This window comes from Suncus etruscus, chromosome X, assembly GCF_024139225.1.
Source record: "Suncus etruscus isolate mSunEtr1 chromosome X, mSunEtr1.pri.cur, whole genome shotgun sequence".
NCBI lineage: Eukaryota > Metazoa > Chordata > Mammalia > Eulipotyphla > Soricidae > Suncus > Suncus etruscus.
The window spans coordinates 52,950,182-52,971,213 of record NC_064868.1 but is presented as its reverse complement, the minus strand read 5'-3'; the positions used below and the strand labels follow the sequence as shown (position 1 = coordinate 52,971,213).

The following is a 21,032-nucleotide window of genomic DNA, read 5'->3' as shown; positions in this document are numbered from 1 at the left end:
TCCATCAAAATTTCAAGAGGAACTTCTACCAATTCTGGCAAGACTCTTTCATGAAATCAAAAAAACAGGAACACTTCCAAATAGCTTTTAGGAAGCCAACATTACCTTGATATCTAAAGCAGACAGAGATGCTATCAAAAAAGAAAATTACAGACCAATATCGCAGAGGAATACAGATGCAAAGATCCTCAACAAAATCCTGGCAAATAGGATTCAATGCCTCATTAAGAAGATCATCTACTACGATCAAGTAAGTTTCATCCCAGTAATGCAAGGCTGGTTTAACATTCGTAAATCTATCAACATAATACACAACATCAACAACAAGAAAAATAGAAATCACACAATCATATCAATAGACGCAGAGAAAGCATTTGATTAAAATGACAATACTCCCCAAAGCATTGTACAGATTTAATGTGATCCCTCTAAAGATACCCATGACATTCTTCAAAGAAGTGGATCAGGCACTTTTGAAATTCATTTGAACAATAAACACTCTCGAATAGCTAAATCAATCATTGGGAAAAAGAATATGGGAGGCGTTACCTTCCCCATCTTTAAACTGCACTACAAAGCAATAGTTATCAGAACAGCATGGTATTGGAATAAAGAAGGGTCCTCAGATCAGTGGAATAGGCTTGAATACTCAGAGAAGGTTCCTCAGACATACAATCACCTAATTTTTGATAAAGGAGCAAGAAATCCTAAATGGAGCAAAGAAAGCCTCTTCAACAAGTGGTGTTGGCACAACTGGCTAGCCACTTGCAAAATATTGAACTTAGACCCCCAGCTAACATCATGCACGACGGTTAAATCCAAATGGATGAAAGACCTTGATATCAGACCTGAAACCATAAGATAAATAGAACAACATGTAGGTAAAACACTCCAGGACATTGAGACTAAAGGCATCTTCAAAGAGAAAACTGCACTCTCCAAGCAAGTGAAAGCAGAGATTAACAGATGGGAATATATTAAACAGAAGCTTCTGCACCTCACAAGAAATAGCGCCCAGGATACAAGAGTTCCTCATTGAGTGGGAGAAACTATTCTCCTAATACCCATCAGATAAGGAGCTAATCTCCAAAATATACAAGGCACTGACAGAAATTTACAAGAAAAAATACATCTAATCCCATCAAAAAATAGGGAGAAGAAATGGACAGACACTTTGACAAAGAAGAAATACAAATGGCCAAAAGACACATGAAAAAATGCTCCTCATCACTAATCATTAGGGAGATGCAAATCAAAACAACTATGAGGTACCACCTCACACCCCAGAGATTGGCACACATCACAAAGAATGAGAACAAGCAGTGTTGGCGGGGATGTGGAGAGAAAGGAACTCTTATCCACTGCTGGTGGGAATGCTGTCTATTTTCAACCTTTATGGAAAGCAATATGGAGATTCCTCCAGAAACTGGAAATCGAGTTCCCATATGACCCAGCTAAACCACTTTTAGGAATATACCCTAGGAACATAAGAATGCAATACAAAAATCCCTTCCTTACATCTATATTTATTGCAGCACTATTTACCATAGCAAGACCGTGGAAACAGCCAAGATACCCTTCAACAGATGAATGGCTAAAGAAACCGTGATACATATACACAATGGAATATTATGCAGCTGTCAGGAGAGATGAATCATGAAATTTTCCTATACATGTATGTACATGGAATCTATTATGCTGAGTGAAATAAATCAGTGAGAGAGAAAGATGCAGAATGGTCTCACTCATCTGTGGGTTTTAAGAAAAATGAAAGACATTCTTGCAATAATAACTTTCAGACACAAAAGAGAAAAGAGCTGGAAGTTATAGGTCACCTCATGAAGCTCACCACAAACAGAGATGAGTTTAGTTAGAGAAATAACTACATTTTGAACTATCCTAATAATTAGAATGTACAAGGGAAATAGAAAGCCTGTCTAGAGTACAGGCAGGGGTTCGGTGGGGAGGAGGGCGATTTGGGACATTGTTGATGGGAATGTTGCACTGGTGATGGTGGTGTTATTTACATGACTGAAACCCAAACACAATCATGTATGTAATCAAGGTGTTTAAATAAGAAAATTAAAAAAAATAAAGGTGGAAGTCTGAGAAACAGTAATTTACTGGACTGTATTTTAAGTTTTCAATTTTAAGTGCTACTTGAAAACTGACTTTGTTAAGTAAGTCCTTAGGTCTTTCAATATTTCACATTTTATCAAATTATGATGTATACATAAAATAACAAAACATTAATATATAGTTTAAAAAGTGATTATAGTGTGTAACCTCAGATAACCACCACAGAGCTGAAGAAAAAATTGTAATCACTTACAAAATCCCAAACTCCTTCTATGCTCCTTACAGATTGTGACCCCTTCTCCTTTTCTCTCTCCTTTTCTCTTTTTCTCTCTCTTGTTATTTTTTCTTTCGGTTTTTGGAACTTGTCTTATTGAAGGGCACTCCCGGCTGGGGGTTCATCACTGGCAGCACTTTTATTTTGGGGGAGTGGGGTCGGTAAGAGTCTATGCTGTAATTGAACTTTGGGCTCCCATTCTGGCAGAGCATGTTTTTCAGTCCTTCGCGCTATGTCTTCAGCCGTACATTTGTCATTCATTTCTTCTCTTTGTATGTAGCTACTTATTTACACTGTATCCTAAAAATTGCAATTGAGCTTTATCTGCTGATGGTAGTGGTGATGGTGGTGGTGGTGGTGGTGGTGGTGGTGTGTGTATGTGTGTGTGTGTGTGTGTGTGTGTTTGTGTGTGTGTGCTTCTGCAAATAGACTGCTAGTTCCTGTGCTCTGTTGTGGCTGACATCTTTGTCTTATATTTGGGAGATACTCTGTATTCCTACCATTCACTACTTTTTTCTTTTTCAAAATCCTTTTCTAGATTTGTCTCTCTCCTTTTTTACTTAGGATACTTATAACTCGCAGTGCTTTTGGATATTTCTGCATTGCTTTCTTGGAATTTATGCTAAGTGAAATCTGAAATCTGAAGAATAAAACTTTCTAGACCCCAGTTTTATGAAATGACCTGCTGTACTACCACCCCCCTCCTATTCTCGCCCATTTGATGGCATTTGCTTCGATGAGACTACATCTTTAAGGCTTCTGTGCTCAGTTAAAAATCTTCCTTTCTGCAAGACTGGTCCGAGGTACGGTCATGTGATTCAAGAGTGACATCACACTCTACCGCCCGGGAACACTGGCGGTGCTTTAGGTTTGTTCCTGTGAGAGGCGAACACAACCAGTTTGCTTCTAAAGAAGTTCATACCGGGGTGCTCCTCAATCTAAATGACTCAATGCGGGCTGCCAAGACTATTTCTTCCTTGAGGCAGAAAAAACGAAAGCTGTGAGTGAAGGTAAGCAGACTTGAGCCCAGCCAAAAACCGAATAATGACCCCAGGGAGAAATGGGGTCTGGAGAATCACAAATGTCTGTTCGTAGATTCTAATCACTGCCTGCTGTTTAAGAAAAGCAGCTGAGAATTTGAGTCTCTCTCTCACTGGAGACTTACAAAGAAGGATGGTGGGTGCTCAAATTACCTAATGATGTAATGGAAGTCTTTCTTTCCTATTAGAAAACTGTGGCTGGTCTTCATTTTGTCATAATTTCCTCATTTGATAGATGATGTATCGCTGGCAGTTCTTGGGTGCTTTTAAAAGTCTATTGCACAAATGCTTTTAAAAATTTCTCCTGAACGGAGAACTCTTATAGCAGCACAAATTCAACTAAAGCAGAACCTTCTTTAAAAAGTATATTACTGGGTAATTGGTGATGTGTATTCTCTTGAGGATTGGAAATGCATGGTTTTCCCTATTGTCCTCCCCTACACATACTCCTCTCTTTTTGCCCCCATTTTCTAGCTGGCTATTTCCCTCCAAGCTCTCAAACAACACACCAGAATTAATCTTTAGCAGTACCCCCACTGACATGAGAGAAAATGCTGGGCTGGCAATTCAGCTGCAGCCAACCAGACCAGGTATGCTTGAGAGTATGAGAAGACTTTGGTTTGGGTTTTAAGATTAACTTGTTAACCTCCTCCACTCTACTCCCGCCTCACCCTTATCCTTAATTTTATTTCAAATCTGCAGAGCTTTTCCTTTCCAATGGGGGGAGGATTGCTTGCGGAAGATATGCTGAATTAAGTGTTTAGAACTTCTTATCTAGAGATCAGTGGAATTGGGGTGTTAATTCAAATTGACCACAGAAACCAGAAGTTTTGCAGAAAGAGGTATATAGCTTGCAGGGTAGGAAGAGAGTGGTCAGATCAAATCCACACTAGTCTTCTCCACAGTGATTTATTACCAAATAGTCTGGGTAAATCTCTATCTTTGAAAAGCTTGGTACAGCAAATCTGAGCTGGTTAATTTCAGAGACTTGTACTTTGGTAGCTTTCATCAGCATGTATTTGCATAAATTTCTGAATCCAGTTTTACATTTAATGTACAATGGCAAAGATTGTTCTACCAGAGAATATTGCAGAAATATTTGAACTAGTTGTTAAGCAATACTAACCCCTTGTGTGACTACAATTCATTTTGAATACTTCTTTATATTCAGAAAATAACTAGTTCAGGAGGATAGTACAAGAGTATATTTCTGGAGGCCCCAGTGTTTGCACTGATTGCCTGATTGGCCAAGGATTTCTGGGAGGGGTTCCCCAGGTTTCCTGAGCATTGCTTGGGACGTACTCCTTTAGAAATATACTTTGACTCTAGGGATCTTTATTAAATCATAGATATGTGCTAGACACTGGAGAAACCAACAGAAAATAAGATAGTGGGCTTATTAGCCTTTCTAATTATTTACAAACAGAATTGTGAGAGAAATGCTAGAAGTAAAACTGGAGAAAAGACTATGATGGATATATTTGTCCTTCGCTGAAAGATGGAAATGGATTTCTCATCTGTGAGCCATCCACTGTTTTTTAATCTCTACTTGTGAATCTTCTGATATGTCTTGTATGTGACTAGTCTGATTTAGTACATTTCTACAAGGACATTGCATCAGGGAACAAAGTCTAATTGCTGTGAAAGAGAAATATATACATTCCAAACTGCTTAAATCATTTTTAGGTTTTTAAAAATCACTTCATTTAAACACTGTGGTTTACAAGGTTGTTTATAATGCAATTGTTGCTGTATTTTCACAGTTACAAAGTTGTTCATGATTTGGTTTCAGTAATACAATGTCCAACACTGGTCTCTTCACCAGTGCACATTTCTGGGCACCAATGAATGTCCCCAGTTTACTCCCCCCACCCCTCCATGCCTTCCTTCTCCTTACCTCTATGACATCCTTCATCCTTCTCTTCCTCCCTCCCTCCTTCCTTTTTTTCCCCTTTCCTTCCTTTTAAATACAGGTGTGCAATATTGCTACTGAAGGGGTATCACTTTATCTCCTTTCAGCTAAACTCTTGAAGAGGTACACATACCTTTTTTGGAGCCCCTGCTCAAGCAAGCTCTACCTTCTAGGATTGAATTACTGCCTTATAAATGTAAACTATTTTCTAATGTGATATGTGTGTAAAGACCTTTGATCTTTTTGTCTCCCTTCCCTAACAGAAACTGAAAGAGCCTTGCTGCTTCAAGTTCCTCTCTTTTGTTTTATAACAAAAGACAAAATTCCCTATTGAATTTCAAATGCTTTTCAATTCTCTTTTTGTACAACTCACTCTCATCTGTCCTTTTCCATTAACACTGCTCTTATGGCATTTATCATTTTGTGCCTAGATCATAGGAATCTCTGAGTGGAATGGATGTTCCTGTTATTTTATCAGCATACCCTGATTCTCACTATCTGATCATTTTAAAGGATTACTATTTAAGGTTTAGAATAGAGATATTCAAAATCTACAGTATCAGAGATACTAATGATTGTTTCCTGTTCAATATAGAAGACAGGTCATACAATGGTGGAGGAATAAGTTCTTCAGCTAGAATGATGGACTTCTTGGAGGAACCAATCCCTGGTGTGGGAACCTATGATGATTTTAATACTATTGACTGGGTGAGAGAAAAATCTCGGGACCGGGATAGACATCGAGAGGTAAGATGAAAAATGGACCATGAATGAGTGTTATGAAATACCAGGGAAAGTAGTTGAAAATATGTGAACTTTATATGTATTCCTTCCTTTGGCCCTGTATGTGGCAGAAACTTGATTTTTATGAATAATGTAGGGTGTTATTTTTTCAAATGTTTTTATAAAAATGATTTTCAAAAGATATTTATTGTTTGTTTGTTTGTTTTTTGGTTTTTGAGTCACACCCTGGCAGTGCTCAGGGGTTACTCCTGACTCCATGCTCAGAAATCGCTCCTGGCAGGCTCAGGGGACCATATGGGATGCCGGGTTTCGAACCAATGACCTTCTGCATGAAAGGCAAATGCCTTACTTCCATGCTATTTCTCTGGCCCCTGTTTGTTTTGTTTGTTTGTTTGGGGTCACTACCCAGCAGTGCTCAGGAGTTACTCCTGACTCTGTACTCAGGAATTACCCCTGGCTGGCTTGGGGGACCATATGTGTTACTGGGATTGAATTGGGTCAGTTGTGTACACAATTCCCTCCTTTCCTGCTATATCATTGCTCCACCCTAAAAAGAGTTTATATTAAATGTTATTTTAGCTTCCTATAAAGAATGGTTTGAAAAGATCATTGCAGCCCTGTAATAGGTATAAATGTCTCCGCAGAGAGGTAGGAGCAAACTTGCTGAATGGTAGCAAATGTGCTGGGTAGAACACAAATGAATTTCCAAAGATCTTCCTCCCATGTTACCCATCCCTTTTATGGTTTGCCCTTGAAATGGTATTTTATACTAAGAAAAGGAAAATGGGCTCTTTTTAAAATACTGTAGAAAATCAGGGGGTTAAAACACTCACTTTATCTTGAAATAAATGCAGATGTGTTGATTCACCTCAGATATAATCCACAAGTTCAACCAATATTCAAATTCAAGACACATTTAATAGAATAGATAATAAATGATACTTAGGGCTGTGGCACAGATTCTTTTGACTTGGACAAGAGAAATTTCCCTGCTTTACTCTTTGCAAACATGGTGAAAGCATCTCAGAGCAGTATGCTGTTGTGATTTGCCTATAACTTCTTGTTATGTATCATTTAAATCAGATTTTAGTTTGTGTAAGAAGAATCCTATTTGAAAAGATGATCACTAGGGAAATAGGTTTCTTAACCAACAGTAGGTGTTGTTGTTTTTATTTCTTTTTCTAGTAATAACTTTATTTAAACACCTTGATTACAAATATGATTGTAGTTAGGTTTCAGTTATGTAAAGAGCTGTTTTTATTTCTTACTGTCCTTTATGTTTTTCCTCCAAATGAAAATTTTGATTCTTTTTTTTTTTTTTTTTTTGTGGTTTTTGGGTCACACCCGGCAGTGCTCAGGGGTTATTCCTGGCTCCAGGCTCAGAAATTGCTCCTGGCAGGCACGGGGGACCATATGGGGCTCCGGGATTTGAACCGATGACCTCCTGCATGAAAGGCAAACGCCTTACCTCCATGCTATCTCTCCGGCCCCCTGAAATTTTGATTCTTGAGCTAACTCTATTCTCTCCTGAACAGTCAGCTTAAAGTTACTTTGTTTAAACTTTAGCGAACTCCTGACAATTTCTGTTACAAGTAACTGAAACTAGAAGCCTGATGTCCTAGGTACAGGCTTTGTGAATTCATTTGTAATCTTCGAATTTATGATAGTCCCAGGGAGTATTTTAAAATTCTGGCTCAAAAAGATAATCACTGTTAGAAATTCTGTATTTGGGAGCTAAAGTGAAACATTAGCAGGAAGGGTGTTTGCCTTGCACGTAGCCAACCCAGGTTCAATCCCCAGAATCCCATATGGTACCCTGAGCAAGGAGTAATTTCTGAGCACAGGACCAGGAATAACCCCTGAGCACCAAACAGTTGTGACCCAAAAACTAAAAACAAAACAAAACAAAAATTATGTATTTTTTCCCTGAGTATATTCCAAGTATATTCCAGCCCCCCAAAAAAGGTTCTTTGTTTTTTATAACATTTTAGGAACATATACATTCTTTCTATCTAGCGGCCTTTTTTTTTTTATCATTTTTGTTATTAGTTTTCTTTATAGCTTTCTATAATTTATTTGTTTTGCAGGGAATGGGGAAGTTGGGCCATATCTGATGGTGCTCAGGGGCTACTACTGACTCTGAACTCAGAGCTCTCTCCCAGTAGTGCTCTGAGGACCACATGGTGCCAAGAATAGAACTTGGACCTCCTGCATGCAGAGCATATGGCTTGCTCATTGAACTCTCTCTCCTTGGCCTGCCATCTGGAATTTAGAGTTCAGTTTGTCATCATGTTATTGAGATTGTTGAAAGTCACCTATATGACAAGAAGACATTTCCTGTTCCATTAAAATGGTTGCAATAAGGAAAATTATATCAATTAATTAAATAAAAATCAATTAAATGTTTTTATCAAATGTTCAAAGGAGATTTTTTTAGAATTAACCATAATCAGAATGGAAATACTGAAACAGAGGAAAATATCACCTCATTTACTTTTAGCACTGAAACTAGAAACTTTCTTTTGGGTGGGGAGAGGATATGGGATACATAAGCAGTGCTTGGTAGTCCTGGGTGGGTTACATGCAAGATAGGAATCTAAATGACTGAAACTCAATCACAAGCAATTTTGTAACTAAGATGCTTAAATAAAGTAATTATTTAATTAAAAAAGATAGACGTCTTAATCCCTGTGCTATCTTTTCAGCCCTAAAGGTTTGGTTCTTTGTGTTTTTGTGCCATGAATTGAACCCAGGGCTTCAGACAAACAAGAAAAAAATCTTTACATTTGAGCAATATCTTGGGCTCTTTCGAAACTATAAATTTAAAAGTTATAGGTCAGAATGAACTTTAAGCTATTTATGTGGCTGGGTATGTAGCATAATTATATGGTGCTAGCTTTGCACACAGCTGACCTAGCTTCTTTACTTGGTACCACATATGGTCCCAGTGTGATCCCTGACTACCCCTAGGTGATACTCTAAAACCAAAATAATAATAGTAGTAGTAATAATAATAATAATAATAATAATGGTAATAATAAAGATGTTTTATTTTTTAATTCCAATATTGGCCCTAGAACTTCACACATGCAATATAATGGCTTGTTTAAAAATTTTAGATAATTGTTCATTACATTTTTTATAATTTGGCTATAGATTAAAAAGATAGCTAAGTGACAATTTCAAAACCAAAAAAATATAAGGTAAGAGAACGGTAAGTATCCAGACATGCTGTCAAAATCTTTGGTTTTATTTTGGGGAGTGACACAACTAGTGGGACACAAGTTGTAGTTAGTGTTGGTGGAATCATTCAATGCCAGAAATATGCAGTCCAGCACTATAAGCCCTCTCTTTGACCTACAGTGCTTGAGTCTGAGATGTGATTACAGATGGATTAAGGCAATAATGTTAGGCCTTAAAATATATACCCATTATTATTTCCTTGCCTGTACTCAGCAGGTTTTTGAAACTTAAGAAATTTAGTATCTGCCTATGAAGAGTGCACATAGTAGGAGGCATGGAAGCAAGTCCTAAAATTTTCCTGACTAGAATCATAGCCTGATAGTAAACCTCAAATTGTAGTACTTTCAACACCTAAATAAACCTAGTTTTTATTCTTTCTTATTCACCACTCAAATTTATCTATTTGTTTATTTTTTCTTAAAACAGATTATTTGCTATATGAATCAAGAGACCGTAGTTGTCCAGGACAGAAAAAGACCACTGTAATAAGCAAAATATCCTAATACTATCAGAAATTAGTAGCTAAAAGGAAGAGCCATGAATAAAAATCTTAATAAGCATTTCAATAAAGTAGATGAAGGCAGGGCACCATTGAGGTTCCGTAAGTTCTTGTTTCAGTCAAAGATGATATCAAAAGTAACTCTAACTTGATCTGTTCCCGGATGGTCTGATTTTGTAATTCTTTATTTGACTGCACATGTGAGGCTAAAAAAGCAAGGGTTTTTGTATCATTCATCAATGTTTTCTCATTTCTCACTAGATTACTAATAAAAGCAAAGAGTCAACCTGGGCCTTAATTCACAGTGTGAGTGATGCATTTTCTGGCTGGTTGTTGATGCTACTGATTGGACTTTTATCAGGTATGGTAAACTGTTTGCTATCTAAACAAATCTCTTAAAATTATTATGTGCACTCCCTACATCAGTATAACACCACCATCACCACAAACTGAGTTGAATGTTGAGTTTTATTCTTTTTCCACATGAATAAATCACTGGAGGCTGGATAAAATCACTGTGAACCTTTTAGAAATGTGATGTTTCCTTTTCTAAGAATACTAATATCTGTATATTCTACCTAGAATACATAAGGGTACAGGAGGAAATACTGCAATACTATTTTGTGCTTGGATTGAGGAAGTGCTAAAGAAATTTATGTTTTAGACCTATTTCATGGGATTTAGGAGAAAAGAGAACTTCCTAGAAATTCTGTAGCTATAAATATTCCAATTCTCCTATTTTTTGGGGATATCCCCAGCAGTGCTTAAGGGTTACTCCTGGCTCTACACTCAGGGATAACTTCTGGCTGGCTCAGAGGAACATTTGGGTGCCACAAAATGAACTTGGGTCAGCCACTTGCAAGGCAAATTGGTTTACTGCTCCAGCCCCTGGTGTTCTCCTTGGAAAGACAGGTTAGAGTACAGTATATGACTGAACTCAATCATGAAAAACTTTATAACTTGAAAAAACACAACTATATTATAAAAAAGAAAACCTTGAAAAAAACAGTAATTTTTAAAAAATAAAAAATAATTAACTATATTGGAATACATTTATCACAAGAAGTGAATTTAACCTGACACTGACACTGAAAACTATAAGACACTGATAAATAAATGGAATACAAAGAGTTGGGGGCAAAAGCAAATAGAATACAAAGAGTTGGGGGTAAAAGCAAAGACAAATCAGATAAGTTTCATAACTTCAAGGAATTTAAAAATCCCATTTTAAGGAAAATTCTATACATCTTGTCTCTCCATTTTTTAAATTGGGTTAGGTGTTTTTTCCCTTGATCAGCTTTATTGGTGCCTAATATATTTTAAATATTAACCTTTATCAGATGGGTATTGGATGAATAGTTTCTCCCATTTCATGGCCATGTATCGTCCTACTCACTGTTTCCTTTGAGATGCAGAAGCTTCTCAGTTTAATGTAATCCTTTGCTTCCACATTCTTGGTCAGTTGTGTTTTATCCTTGAAGATGATTTTAGCTTCAATGTCATGAAGTGTTCTGCCTACATTTTCCTCTATATACCTTAAGGTTTCAAGTCTGATGTCAAGGTCAGGTGTCTAAAAGAATAAAAGCAACAGAAGAAAAATGTCTGCCACAGAAGCAGGCAGGAGGCTGGGAGGAGGGAAACTGGGAGACACTGGTGACAGAAAATGTGCATTGGTGAAGAGTGTTGTACATTGTGTGTCTGAAACTCATTAATGAACAGTTTTGTGACTGTGTACCTCACAGTGATTCTAATAAAGAATTTATGTAAAATTTGGGGCCGGAGCAGTGGTGCAAGTGGTAAGGCCTTGCATGCGCTAGCTTAGGACTGACCGAGCTTTGATCCCCCGGTGTCCCATATGGTCCCCCAAGCCAGGAGCGATTTCTGAGCACATAGCCAGGAGTAACCCCTGACCTTCACCAGGTGTGGCCCAAAAACCAAAAAAAAAATTATGTAAAAATAAATTAAAAATTAAAATCCCATTCTTTTCTGGTGAGCTGAGAGGTAAACAGGTTAGATAGTTGCATTTCTTATCTTATCCATCCACCTCCAAATAGAGCTACTACAGATAATATGTAACCTAACTTAGAACACTTTAAAAGTAAATGTGGTTTCAAAGCAAGTTCCCTAGTAGGATTCTCTTTCACTAGTAGCTTTTTGGCATTAAAAAGATAGGACTAAGAAGATCTAGGATGCTGAGCTAGAATTGAAGTTAGCTAAGAAATTTGGCAAATCTAGTAGGTGATAATAAACAACAACTTCAAGCATTGGCTCTAATTTCTGGCAGTCTGAATTTGAGTCCTGGCCCTACAACTTGATAGTTTCATGACTCTGGGTGAGTTTTTGTTTATTTTCTTTGAAAAGGGAGAATTTTTATTAAAATGTATTGGTCAAGATTCTGTTTTATGATACTGTTAATAATGGATTTTTATATACATAATTCCAACAGCACACCCATCATCTGGGCAAGTTTCTTAATCACTAGGAAAGTTTTGTTTACTGATCTGGGGAATGGAGATTTTGTGTGCTTGTCCAGAGGATTAAATGAAAGATTCTACATATAGCAAAACTCAACACTGTGCCAGTCTGGTTGCTACTGTTACTTAGAGATAATAATTCATGAGCCTGGGGCCAGAGTGGTAGCACAGAGATAGGCCATTTGCCTTGCATGCGGCTGACCTAGGATGAATGGTGGTCTGATCCCCGACATCCCATATGGTCCCCCAAGCTAGTAGCAATTTCTGAGGGCAGAACCAGGTGTAACCCCTGAGCACATCTGAGTGTGGCTCAAACAAAACAAAACAAAAATAATTCATGATCCAGAGAATATAAAATAATTGGTTTCTCCCTAGATGGTATTGCAAAAATTATTTAAGGCAGAGGGTCACAAATTTTCCCATATGAGTTCATATAGTCAATTGTTTCAGATTAGCAAAACCATATATCTATACCACAAAACTGTCATAGATAATATTTAAACAAGTGAGCGGGCTGTTACCAAGAATACAATTTTTATTGTTTTTTTTCCACATCCAGTTTTGTGCTTACTCCTCACTCTGCGCCCATGGATCATTTCTGATGGGGTTTGAGGGACTCAGGAGTTGAACCTGGTTCAGCCACATGCAAGACAAGTTCCCTAACTGCTATTGTTTTGTCCCAAGAAAAACTTATTTTTTATTAATGGAAATGGCAGGAGAAATTGACTATTTTTAGTTTGTCTCCCAGCCCTGGTCTTGGAGCCCCTTGGGTTTGAACTGATAGAGTGTGTGTATGTGGCCAGTTTGCAACTACCTAGTAACAGAGTAGGTCAACTATTTCAGAGAAGCTTAAGAGAAGGAAGACCATGGGGAATGCTTATATAGTTTAGGAGCCAGGAGTTTATCAGTGATCTTCTTTATGGAGTTTAGCAGTTAGGAGGATACCAATGACATTGAAAAAAACACTTCAGGTAAATATTAGAAGCCAAATTTCCTATGGAGACAAACTGAAAGTTCTAAAAATATTTGGAACCAAAAACAAAAGCACAAAAATTTGAATTGGTAACAAGAATTAGGGAAAACATTTTATTTTCTAAGTTAAGGAAAGATGGTAAAATTGGTAACCAGGAAAAAAGAACAAATTGAGAAATGGAGAAGTGGAAGTAGAGGGGAAGATAGGATTGGAGGTGTCAGCATTAAATAGAGTAAGACAAAAACACACATGAAATATCAAAAGAACAATCCAAATTATATAGCATTGTGTTGACTTTCTGAATATAAGTAAGTAATAAGTATACTTACAAATTAGAAAAAAGAAAAGGGTGTCGGGTAGGTAGTTAAGAGTGGGTGTCAAAGTGTTAGATTTGACTAGATTATTCCAGTTTGTAAGTAATCCATGTTAGCACTTTTATCCTAGCACCTACCAAAACATATACAAAGCATATAACCTCCATTCTGCCGGAATGTATGCATAATTTTCTCAACTTTAAATGTATTTCTTGTTACTAGTTTTCAATAAATATTTTTCTTTCTCTCATATACATGTTACTTTTTAAGCAATAGAAACAGTGTATCTAAAAGCAAAAACAGTGTGGGAATTAAAGGGATGTGTGTTATTCCCCTAAAACACAATTCTGGTTTATTTAATTAGTTTGTGCTAGAATTTCTTCATCTGGACAATAGGACTAATAAGAAGGCCATAATCAAAAGTACTGTAACTACCTTTACCCTTAAAAACCATAATCAGTCTGTTATCTAGAGTACATAATCCCCCAATTAGCCATAATTTTATTTGACCAGTGCCCTATATGTAATAAGTATTTCTTGTACATTTTCACTTAGAAAACATCACAACATTTATGTCTTATGCTTAAGAAGTTTCAATTTGTCTTCAGGTTCATCCTATATATAGTAGTTTGTGTGTTTATAAAATACAAACTTTCTTTACAAACTCCCTCCCTAAGCCATTGTAGAGTCACATTTGAAATCATATGTATATTATGAGAATAAAATTCTTTTGTGTGTTTGTCTCTTTGTGTATCTACTTCAGTGTTAAGTCAAAGAAGAGTCCTTGCCATGTTAAGTCAGCAACAAATCATATCTATGGGGATTCAACTGTTTTCCTGTCCCCGAAGTTTCTATAGAGTGCTTAAGAGAGATCAGGCAGCATTCAGAAAGAAATGAGAAAGTATATGCTTTTCCATAGTTATGATTTTTCTCATTTTCTGATACAGCTTATTCCAACAACTCATTCAGTTTTAGAAATTGTATTTAACTTAGATCTCTCCCACCTTTCTCTCAAATTAGGTTCATTAGCTGGTTTGATAGACATCTCTGCTCATTGGATGACAGATTTAAAAGAAGGTATATGCACTGGGGGATTCTGGTTTAATCACGAACACTGTTGTTGGAACTCTGAGCATGTCACCTTTGAAGACAGAGACAAATGCCCAGAGTGGAATAGCTGGTCTCAGCTTATCATCAACACCAATGAGGTAACATATACTGAAAATTTTCTAACACTAATTGGAATTCTTACATTTACTTTGCTTCTTATACTATTACCACTAGGGAGTCTCCCACTTGTTTTCCCTTTCATGAAAAGGAGAACCAGTGCCAGCTGCCCTTCTTTGTGGTTGACTTAGAAACCTGTATTGTCATTTAATGCTTACACAGTGACTCCAAAGTTTAACTTTAAATAAGCTTGGTATTTTTTCTTAGTTGTTAGTCAACAGGATAACTGAATATATTTTTTTTTCTTTTTTGGATGGAGACTGTGTTCTCCAAGTTGGGATATGAAAAACTGAGGTCAGAGTACCAAGCTGCTTTAGAAGCTGGTTTTCTTTTTTCTCTTCCTCATCCTTTCTTTTTTAATAATATCTTTATTTAAGCACCATGATTATAAACATGTTTGTACTTGGATTTCAGTCATAAAGAACATCCCCTTTCACCAGTGCAACATTCCCACTATCAATGCCCCTCATCTTCCTCTTCCCTGTCCTATGCTTGTATTCCAGACAGGTGTTCTATTTTTTCTCACTCACTACCATTGTTATGATAGTTGTTAGTGTAGTTCTTTTTTTCTTTTTCTTTTTTCTTTTTTGGTTTTTGGGCCACACCCGGCAGCGCTCAGGGGTTACTCCTGGCTATCTGCTCAGAAATAGCTCCTGGCAGGCACAGGGGACCATATGGGACACCGGGATTCGAACCAACTACCTTAGGTCCTGAGTCAGCTGCTTGCAACGCCACTGTGGTGTCTCTCCAGCCCCATAGTGTAGTTATTTCAATCTAACTGCACTCACCAGCCTTTGTGCTGAGCTTCAATATCATGGGCCGGTCCTTCCAGCCCTCATTGTTGTTGTCTCTGGGTATTATTAACATAATGTCTTTTATTTTTCTTAAATACCACAGGTGAGTGAGACTATTCTATGTCTCTCTCTGACTTATTTCACTCAGCATAATAGTTTCCATATAGTATAAGCAATTTTAATGACTTCATTTTCCCTGACAAGCTTTATTGTATTTCATTGTGTATATGTACCACAGTTTCTATAGCCACTCATCTGTTGTTGGGCATCTAGGTGGTTTCCAGATTCTGTCTATTATAAATAATGTTGCAATGAATATATGTGTGCAGAATTTTGTATTGCATTTTGTGTTCATAGGGTATATCACAAAGAGTGGTATTGCTGGATCATATAGGAGTTCAATTTCCAGTTTTCTGAGGAATCTCCATATTGTTTTCCATAAAAGCTGGACTAGACGGCATTCCTACCAGCAGTGAATGAGAGTTCCTTTCTCCCCACATCGCTTCTAGCACTGATTGTTCTTTTTTTTTTTTTTTTTTTGGTGATGTTTGCCAGGCTCTGAGGCATGAGATGGTACTTCATTCTTATTTGGATTTTCATCTCCCTGATTAGTAATTGGAGCATTTTATGTGACTTTTGGCCATTTGTATTTATTCTTTGTGGAAATGTCTGTTCCCCCGACATACAATCAATTAATTTTTGATAAAGGGACAAGAAATGCAAAATGGTGTTGGGACAACTAGCCAGCCACATGCAAAAAAGTGAACTCCATCTCCATCTAACACCATGCACAAAGGTAAAATCCAAATGGATTAAAGACCTTTGTTGCAAGCCAGCCCCTGAAGAGATTGACTGATGGAAGGATGGAGGATGAGGTTTTTCCCCTCCAGCGAGGAGCACGCATCTGCCACCCTGTTCAGCCGGCGATTCTGAGGTTAAGCGGCGGGTAAACAGCTCGCAGACAGTCAGGCTTGTGGAAATATTAGCTTTATTCGGTGGACAAGACTGAAGTCCAAAGCCTCAGCATCAGTTCCAGCCAAAAGCCTCTCGCCTTCCACAGACCCTTGTTTTTATCCCCCAGAATCATGTACCACCTAATGGTGGGATCAGATACCACCCAATGGTGAAAGCAGAATCAGGTACCACCCTAGGGTGGGGGCAGAATGCCAGGTCACACCCTAGGGTAGGGCACAATCACCTATCAGGGTAGGGTCAGTAACATAATCCCCTGAAATATTTACATACACAACAGACCTTGATATCAGACCTGCAATCATAAGGTACATAGAAGAACATGTAGGTAAAACACTCCATAGCATTGAGACTAATAACATCTTCAAGGAGGAAACAGCACTCTCCAAACAATTGATAGCAGAGATAAACAGATGCGACTATATTAAGCACATCAAATGAAATAGTGCCTAGCATATAAAAGCCACCCACAGAATGGGAGAACTATTCACCCAATACCCATCAGATAAGGAGCTAATATCTAAGATATACAAGATAATGACAACACAACAATAAAAAAAATCTAATCCTATCAAAAAGTGTGTAGAAGAAATGTTTTTCCTTTTTAAAAATACAATTTTTGTCCAACTGGACTCAAATTTAGACTGCCAGAAATTAGAGCCAATGCTAGAAGATGTTTATTATCATCCACTATATTTGCCAAATTTCTTAGCTAACTTCAATTTTTGTTTCTCAATATCCTAGATCTTCTTTGTCTTATCTTTTTTCATGCCAAAAAGCTACTAGTGAAAGAGGACCCTACTAGGGAACTTGCTTTGAAACCACATTTACATTTTTTTTTGTTTTTTTTGGTCACACCTGACAGTGCTCAGGGGTTATTCCTGGCTCTATGCTCAGAAATCGCTTCTAGCAGGCTCAGGGGACCATATGGGATGCTGGGATTCGAACTACCGACCTTCTGCATGAAAAGCAAATGCCTTACCTCCATGGTATCTCTCTGACCCCCACATTTACATTTTAAGTGTTCTAACTTAGGCTGCATATTATCTGTAGCATCTCTATTTGAAAGTGGATGAATAAAATAAGAAATGCTACTATCTAACCTATCTACCTCTCAGCTCACCAGGAAAGAATGGGATTTTTTTACATAAATTCTTTAATGAAATCACTGAGACACACAGTTACAAAGTTATTCATTATTGAGTTTCAATCATACAATGTACAACACCCTTCACTACTGTACATTTTCTGTCACCAGTGTCCCCAAGTTTCTCTCCTTTCTCTCCTCCCATCCTGCTGCCTGCCTCTGTGGCAGGTATTTCTCTTCATTTTTCTACCTCTTTCTCTTTTTCTCTTTTCCCTTTTTCATTAGTAAATGAATGTTTTTTGTTTGTTCTTTTTTGCCTATGCTTGCTAATCAATAAATGCAAGAGGAATTTTGTTTTTCACTTATTTGCTTTCTTTTATTTATGCATTAAATTTTATTTTTTTAGGGCCTGGAGAGATAGCACAGCGGTGTTTGCCTTGCAAGCAGCCGATCCAGGACCAAAGGTGGTTGGTTCGAATCCCGATGTCCCATATGGTCCCCCGTGCCTGCCAGGAGCTATTTCTGGGCAGACAGCCAGGAGTAATACCTGAGTACCACCGGGTGTGGCCCAAAAACAAAAAAATTATTTTTTAAATTTTAATTAATTTATTTAAAGAAAATGCATCACATAGCTGATATAACTGATCATAATACATTTGTTTCAAGATGACCAAAAGCAAAGTTATTAAAAATAGGAATCTAAAAAAAAACTAAAAAAATGGAAGAGAAAGGAAAGAAGAAAAAGTTCATTAGCAATTCTATTTGTAAAAATTATTGTATCACCAATGAACTCATTTAAGCAATAGCAGAAGGTTTCCTAAGCTAAGCTCTTCTTATTTTTAAGGATAAGAGTTAAGAAATACAGTAAAAAAAAAAAAGGTGTGAGGGTGGCAATTGTCGTTTGCATAGGCCCAGCAAAATATGGGGCAGGGGCTAGAAAGGAAAAGCCTTGGCCTAAATACAAGGAGACCTTACCCCTGAAGTATTTTGGCATAAGACCAACTCTGGGCTCCACGCATACTAGGTTGTCCTACCTCTGAGTCATTCTTTTTGGCCCCAATAAATTTTTTTTCACACAATTACTGTTGTTGGTGTCAGGTTTCTGTAGTTAAGAGATCCTGGTTTCTGTGCATAACCTACATCGAAGTCAGGATGATGTGGAGAGTCCTCTAGTTTCACCTCACCATTAGAGGGCAATGAGGAGAGTCCTGCCCTGAAAGCAGGTTGTTGCTGTCGCTAAGTTGACTGGGTGTTAAAATAACCCTCTTTGGAGTAAGTCGATGCCAGGGCAGCTGTAGGGCTTTCCCTGGTAGAGGTTGCTTCCTTGTGATGTTATAGACAACCGTGGCTGTTTCTGTAGATTGTGTCGATGGTTCAGGGGTAAATGGACAATGCTCTTTCTTCTGAGGCCTAAGCCAAGTCATTGTGATAATGGTCAGCATGTAAGGCCCCACTGCTTTACAAAATTTGTGTGTTCCTATCTGTATTAGATAAGAACTTTTTTTCATGCATTAAATTTTATAGGAACCCACACTGGTTATACTCAGGGTCACAATGACCACTACCTGCAATGTTCTACTCATTAATAATTAGGAAATACATAGTGCCAAGTGCCAGTAATCAAACTCAGGGCATAGCTCATGCTAGACATGTGCTCTACCACTTGACATGTCTCCCTCTCCCTCCCTTTCTTATACCACTCCTACTAAAAATGAAATATACAAAACAAAACTAAGGGGCCAGAGCAATAGCGTAGTTATAGGGCGTTTGCCTTGCACGAGCTGACCCAGGACCTTGGTTCGATCTCCGGTGTCCCATGGGTCCTCCAAGCCAGAAGCAATTTCTGAGCACAGAGCCAGGAGTAACCCCTGAGTGTCACCAGGTGTGGCCTAAAAAACAAAAACAACAACAACAACAAAAAAACCCTCAAAACCCCAAAAACAACTCTAGTTCCTCAAATTAAAGCAGGCCTCATCTCAGTTTACTGCTCATTGCTGCCAGTGAAATGAAAGGGCCAAGTTTAGTATCTATGCTTATAGATGTTTTTATTCTCTCCTCCTCCGTCTCTCTGTCTTTTTTGTTCTTGTGAGGATGTGGGGGTTGCACAGAGATTATGCTCTCTGCTGTGGTGCTTGCTAAGATTTACATGCCTTTAGTTGTACTGGCACATATGCTCACTGGGGGTTCCACACCTTATTTAAATCATATGTATCTGGTTTTATTGCACTCATCTGTGGGTTTGTTTCATAGTCTCCATTGTGCTCACACATGTTCTTTTTTTGGTTGTGGTACTTTCGGGGTGGGGGTTGCATTCCTTTCCTTACCACATATACCTTACTGTAGAGGGCTTGAATGCACTTTTAGTACCAGGGACCATCCATCCGGTCCTGAACTTTTGTTTTTGGGAACCCTTTTGATAACCATTTTAATTTCTCCAATAGTGATAGGTATGTTCAGATATTCCAGATCATTTTCGTTCCAATTTGGAAGATTGTAGGAGGTTATAGGATTCCAAGGTTTTATCCATTTCTTCCAGGTTCTTTTGTTTTGTGGCATAGAGTTTATCAAAGTAATCTCTGAATACCCTTTTAATTTCTGTAGAATTTTTAGTGACCTTCCCATTTTAATTTTGATTTGTTCATTAACTTTCTCTCTTTCTTTGTGAAACTTGTTAGTGGTTTATCAATCTTGTTTATTTTTTCAAAGAACCAACTCTAGCTTTGATTGACCTTTTAGATTTTGGAGGATTCCAATTTATTGATTTATGCACTAAGCTTTATTATTTATTTCTAACTGCTTATTTTGGGTTGATTTTGTTAGTCCTCCAATTATTTTTTGCTTTTTGGGCCACACCTGGTGACACTCGGATTACTACTGGCTATGCACTCAAAAATTGCTCCTGTCTTGGGGGACCAGAGGGGAATCTGGGGATCTAACCGAGGTCTGTCCTGGGTCAGCCACATGCAAGGCAAATGCCCTACCACTGCTATATTGCTCCAGCCCCAAATCCTCCAATTGTTGAGCCTGAAATTTCTGAACTGTTGTCTGTGAAGCTGTGTTTTCTTTCTTCAGACCTGAATGAATGTCTGGCTGGGTGAAGTATAATTTGTGAAGCATTTATTTCATTGATTTCATTGAGTTTTTTCAATATATCCTACAACACTCTTCAGGTCTGAAGTATTGGTAGTGATAAATCTGTTGTAAATATCAAGAATTTTTCTTTGTATGTAAGTTCCCTTTTTGGTCTTGCTGTTTTTATTGTTCTCTCTTTATTTGTGGTTTTCATCAGTGTGACTAGGATGAAAAGCCTTCATGCAAAGTGCTTTAACTTGGATCTATTTTAGCTGGTGCTATTTGTGTATCCAGGATGTAATTGCATACACTCTTTAGTTCGGGCAAC

At 37.7% G+C, this 21,032-nt stretch overlaps 1 protein-coding gene across 2 annotated transcripts in view; it reads left to right on the top strand.

Annotated features, from left to right (window-relative positions):
* Nucleotides 1–21,032, top strand: part of CLCN5 (chloride voltage-gated channel 5) — a 73,884-nt gene that overhangs the window by 26,849 nt on the left and 26,003 nt on the right. The window contains exons 1-4 of one of the 2 annotated variants that reach the window (XM_049767220.1): nucleotides 3,205–3,363; nucleotides 5,901–6,052; nucleotides 10,053–10,152; nucleotides 14,573–14,760. In XM_049767220.1, the coding sequence (XP_049623177.1) occupies nucleotides 5,945–6,052; nucleotides 10,053–10,152; nucleotides 14,573–14,760 (396 nt within the window). In that variant the 5' untranslated portion in view covers nucleotides 3,205–3,363; nucleotides 5,901–5,944. Of the gene's footprint in view, nucleotides 1–3,204; nucleotides 3,364–5,900; nucleotides 6,053–10,052; nucleotides 10,153–14,572; nucleotides 14,761–21,032 lie in introns of those variants that run through there. The other variant, XM_049767219.1, reaches the window with a different exon arrangement.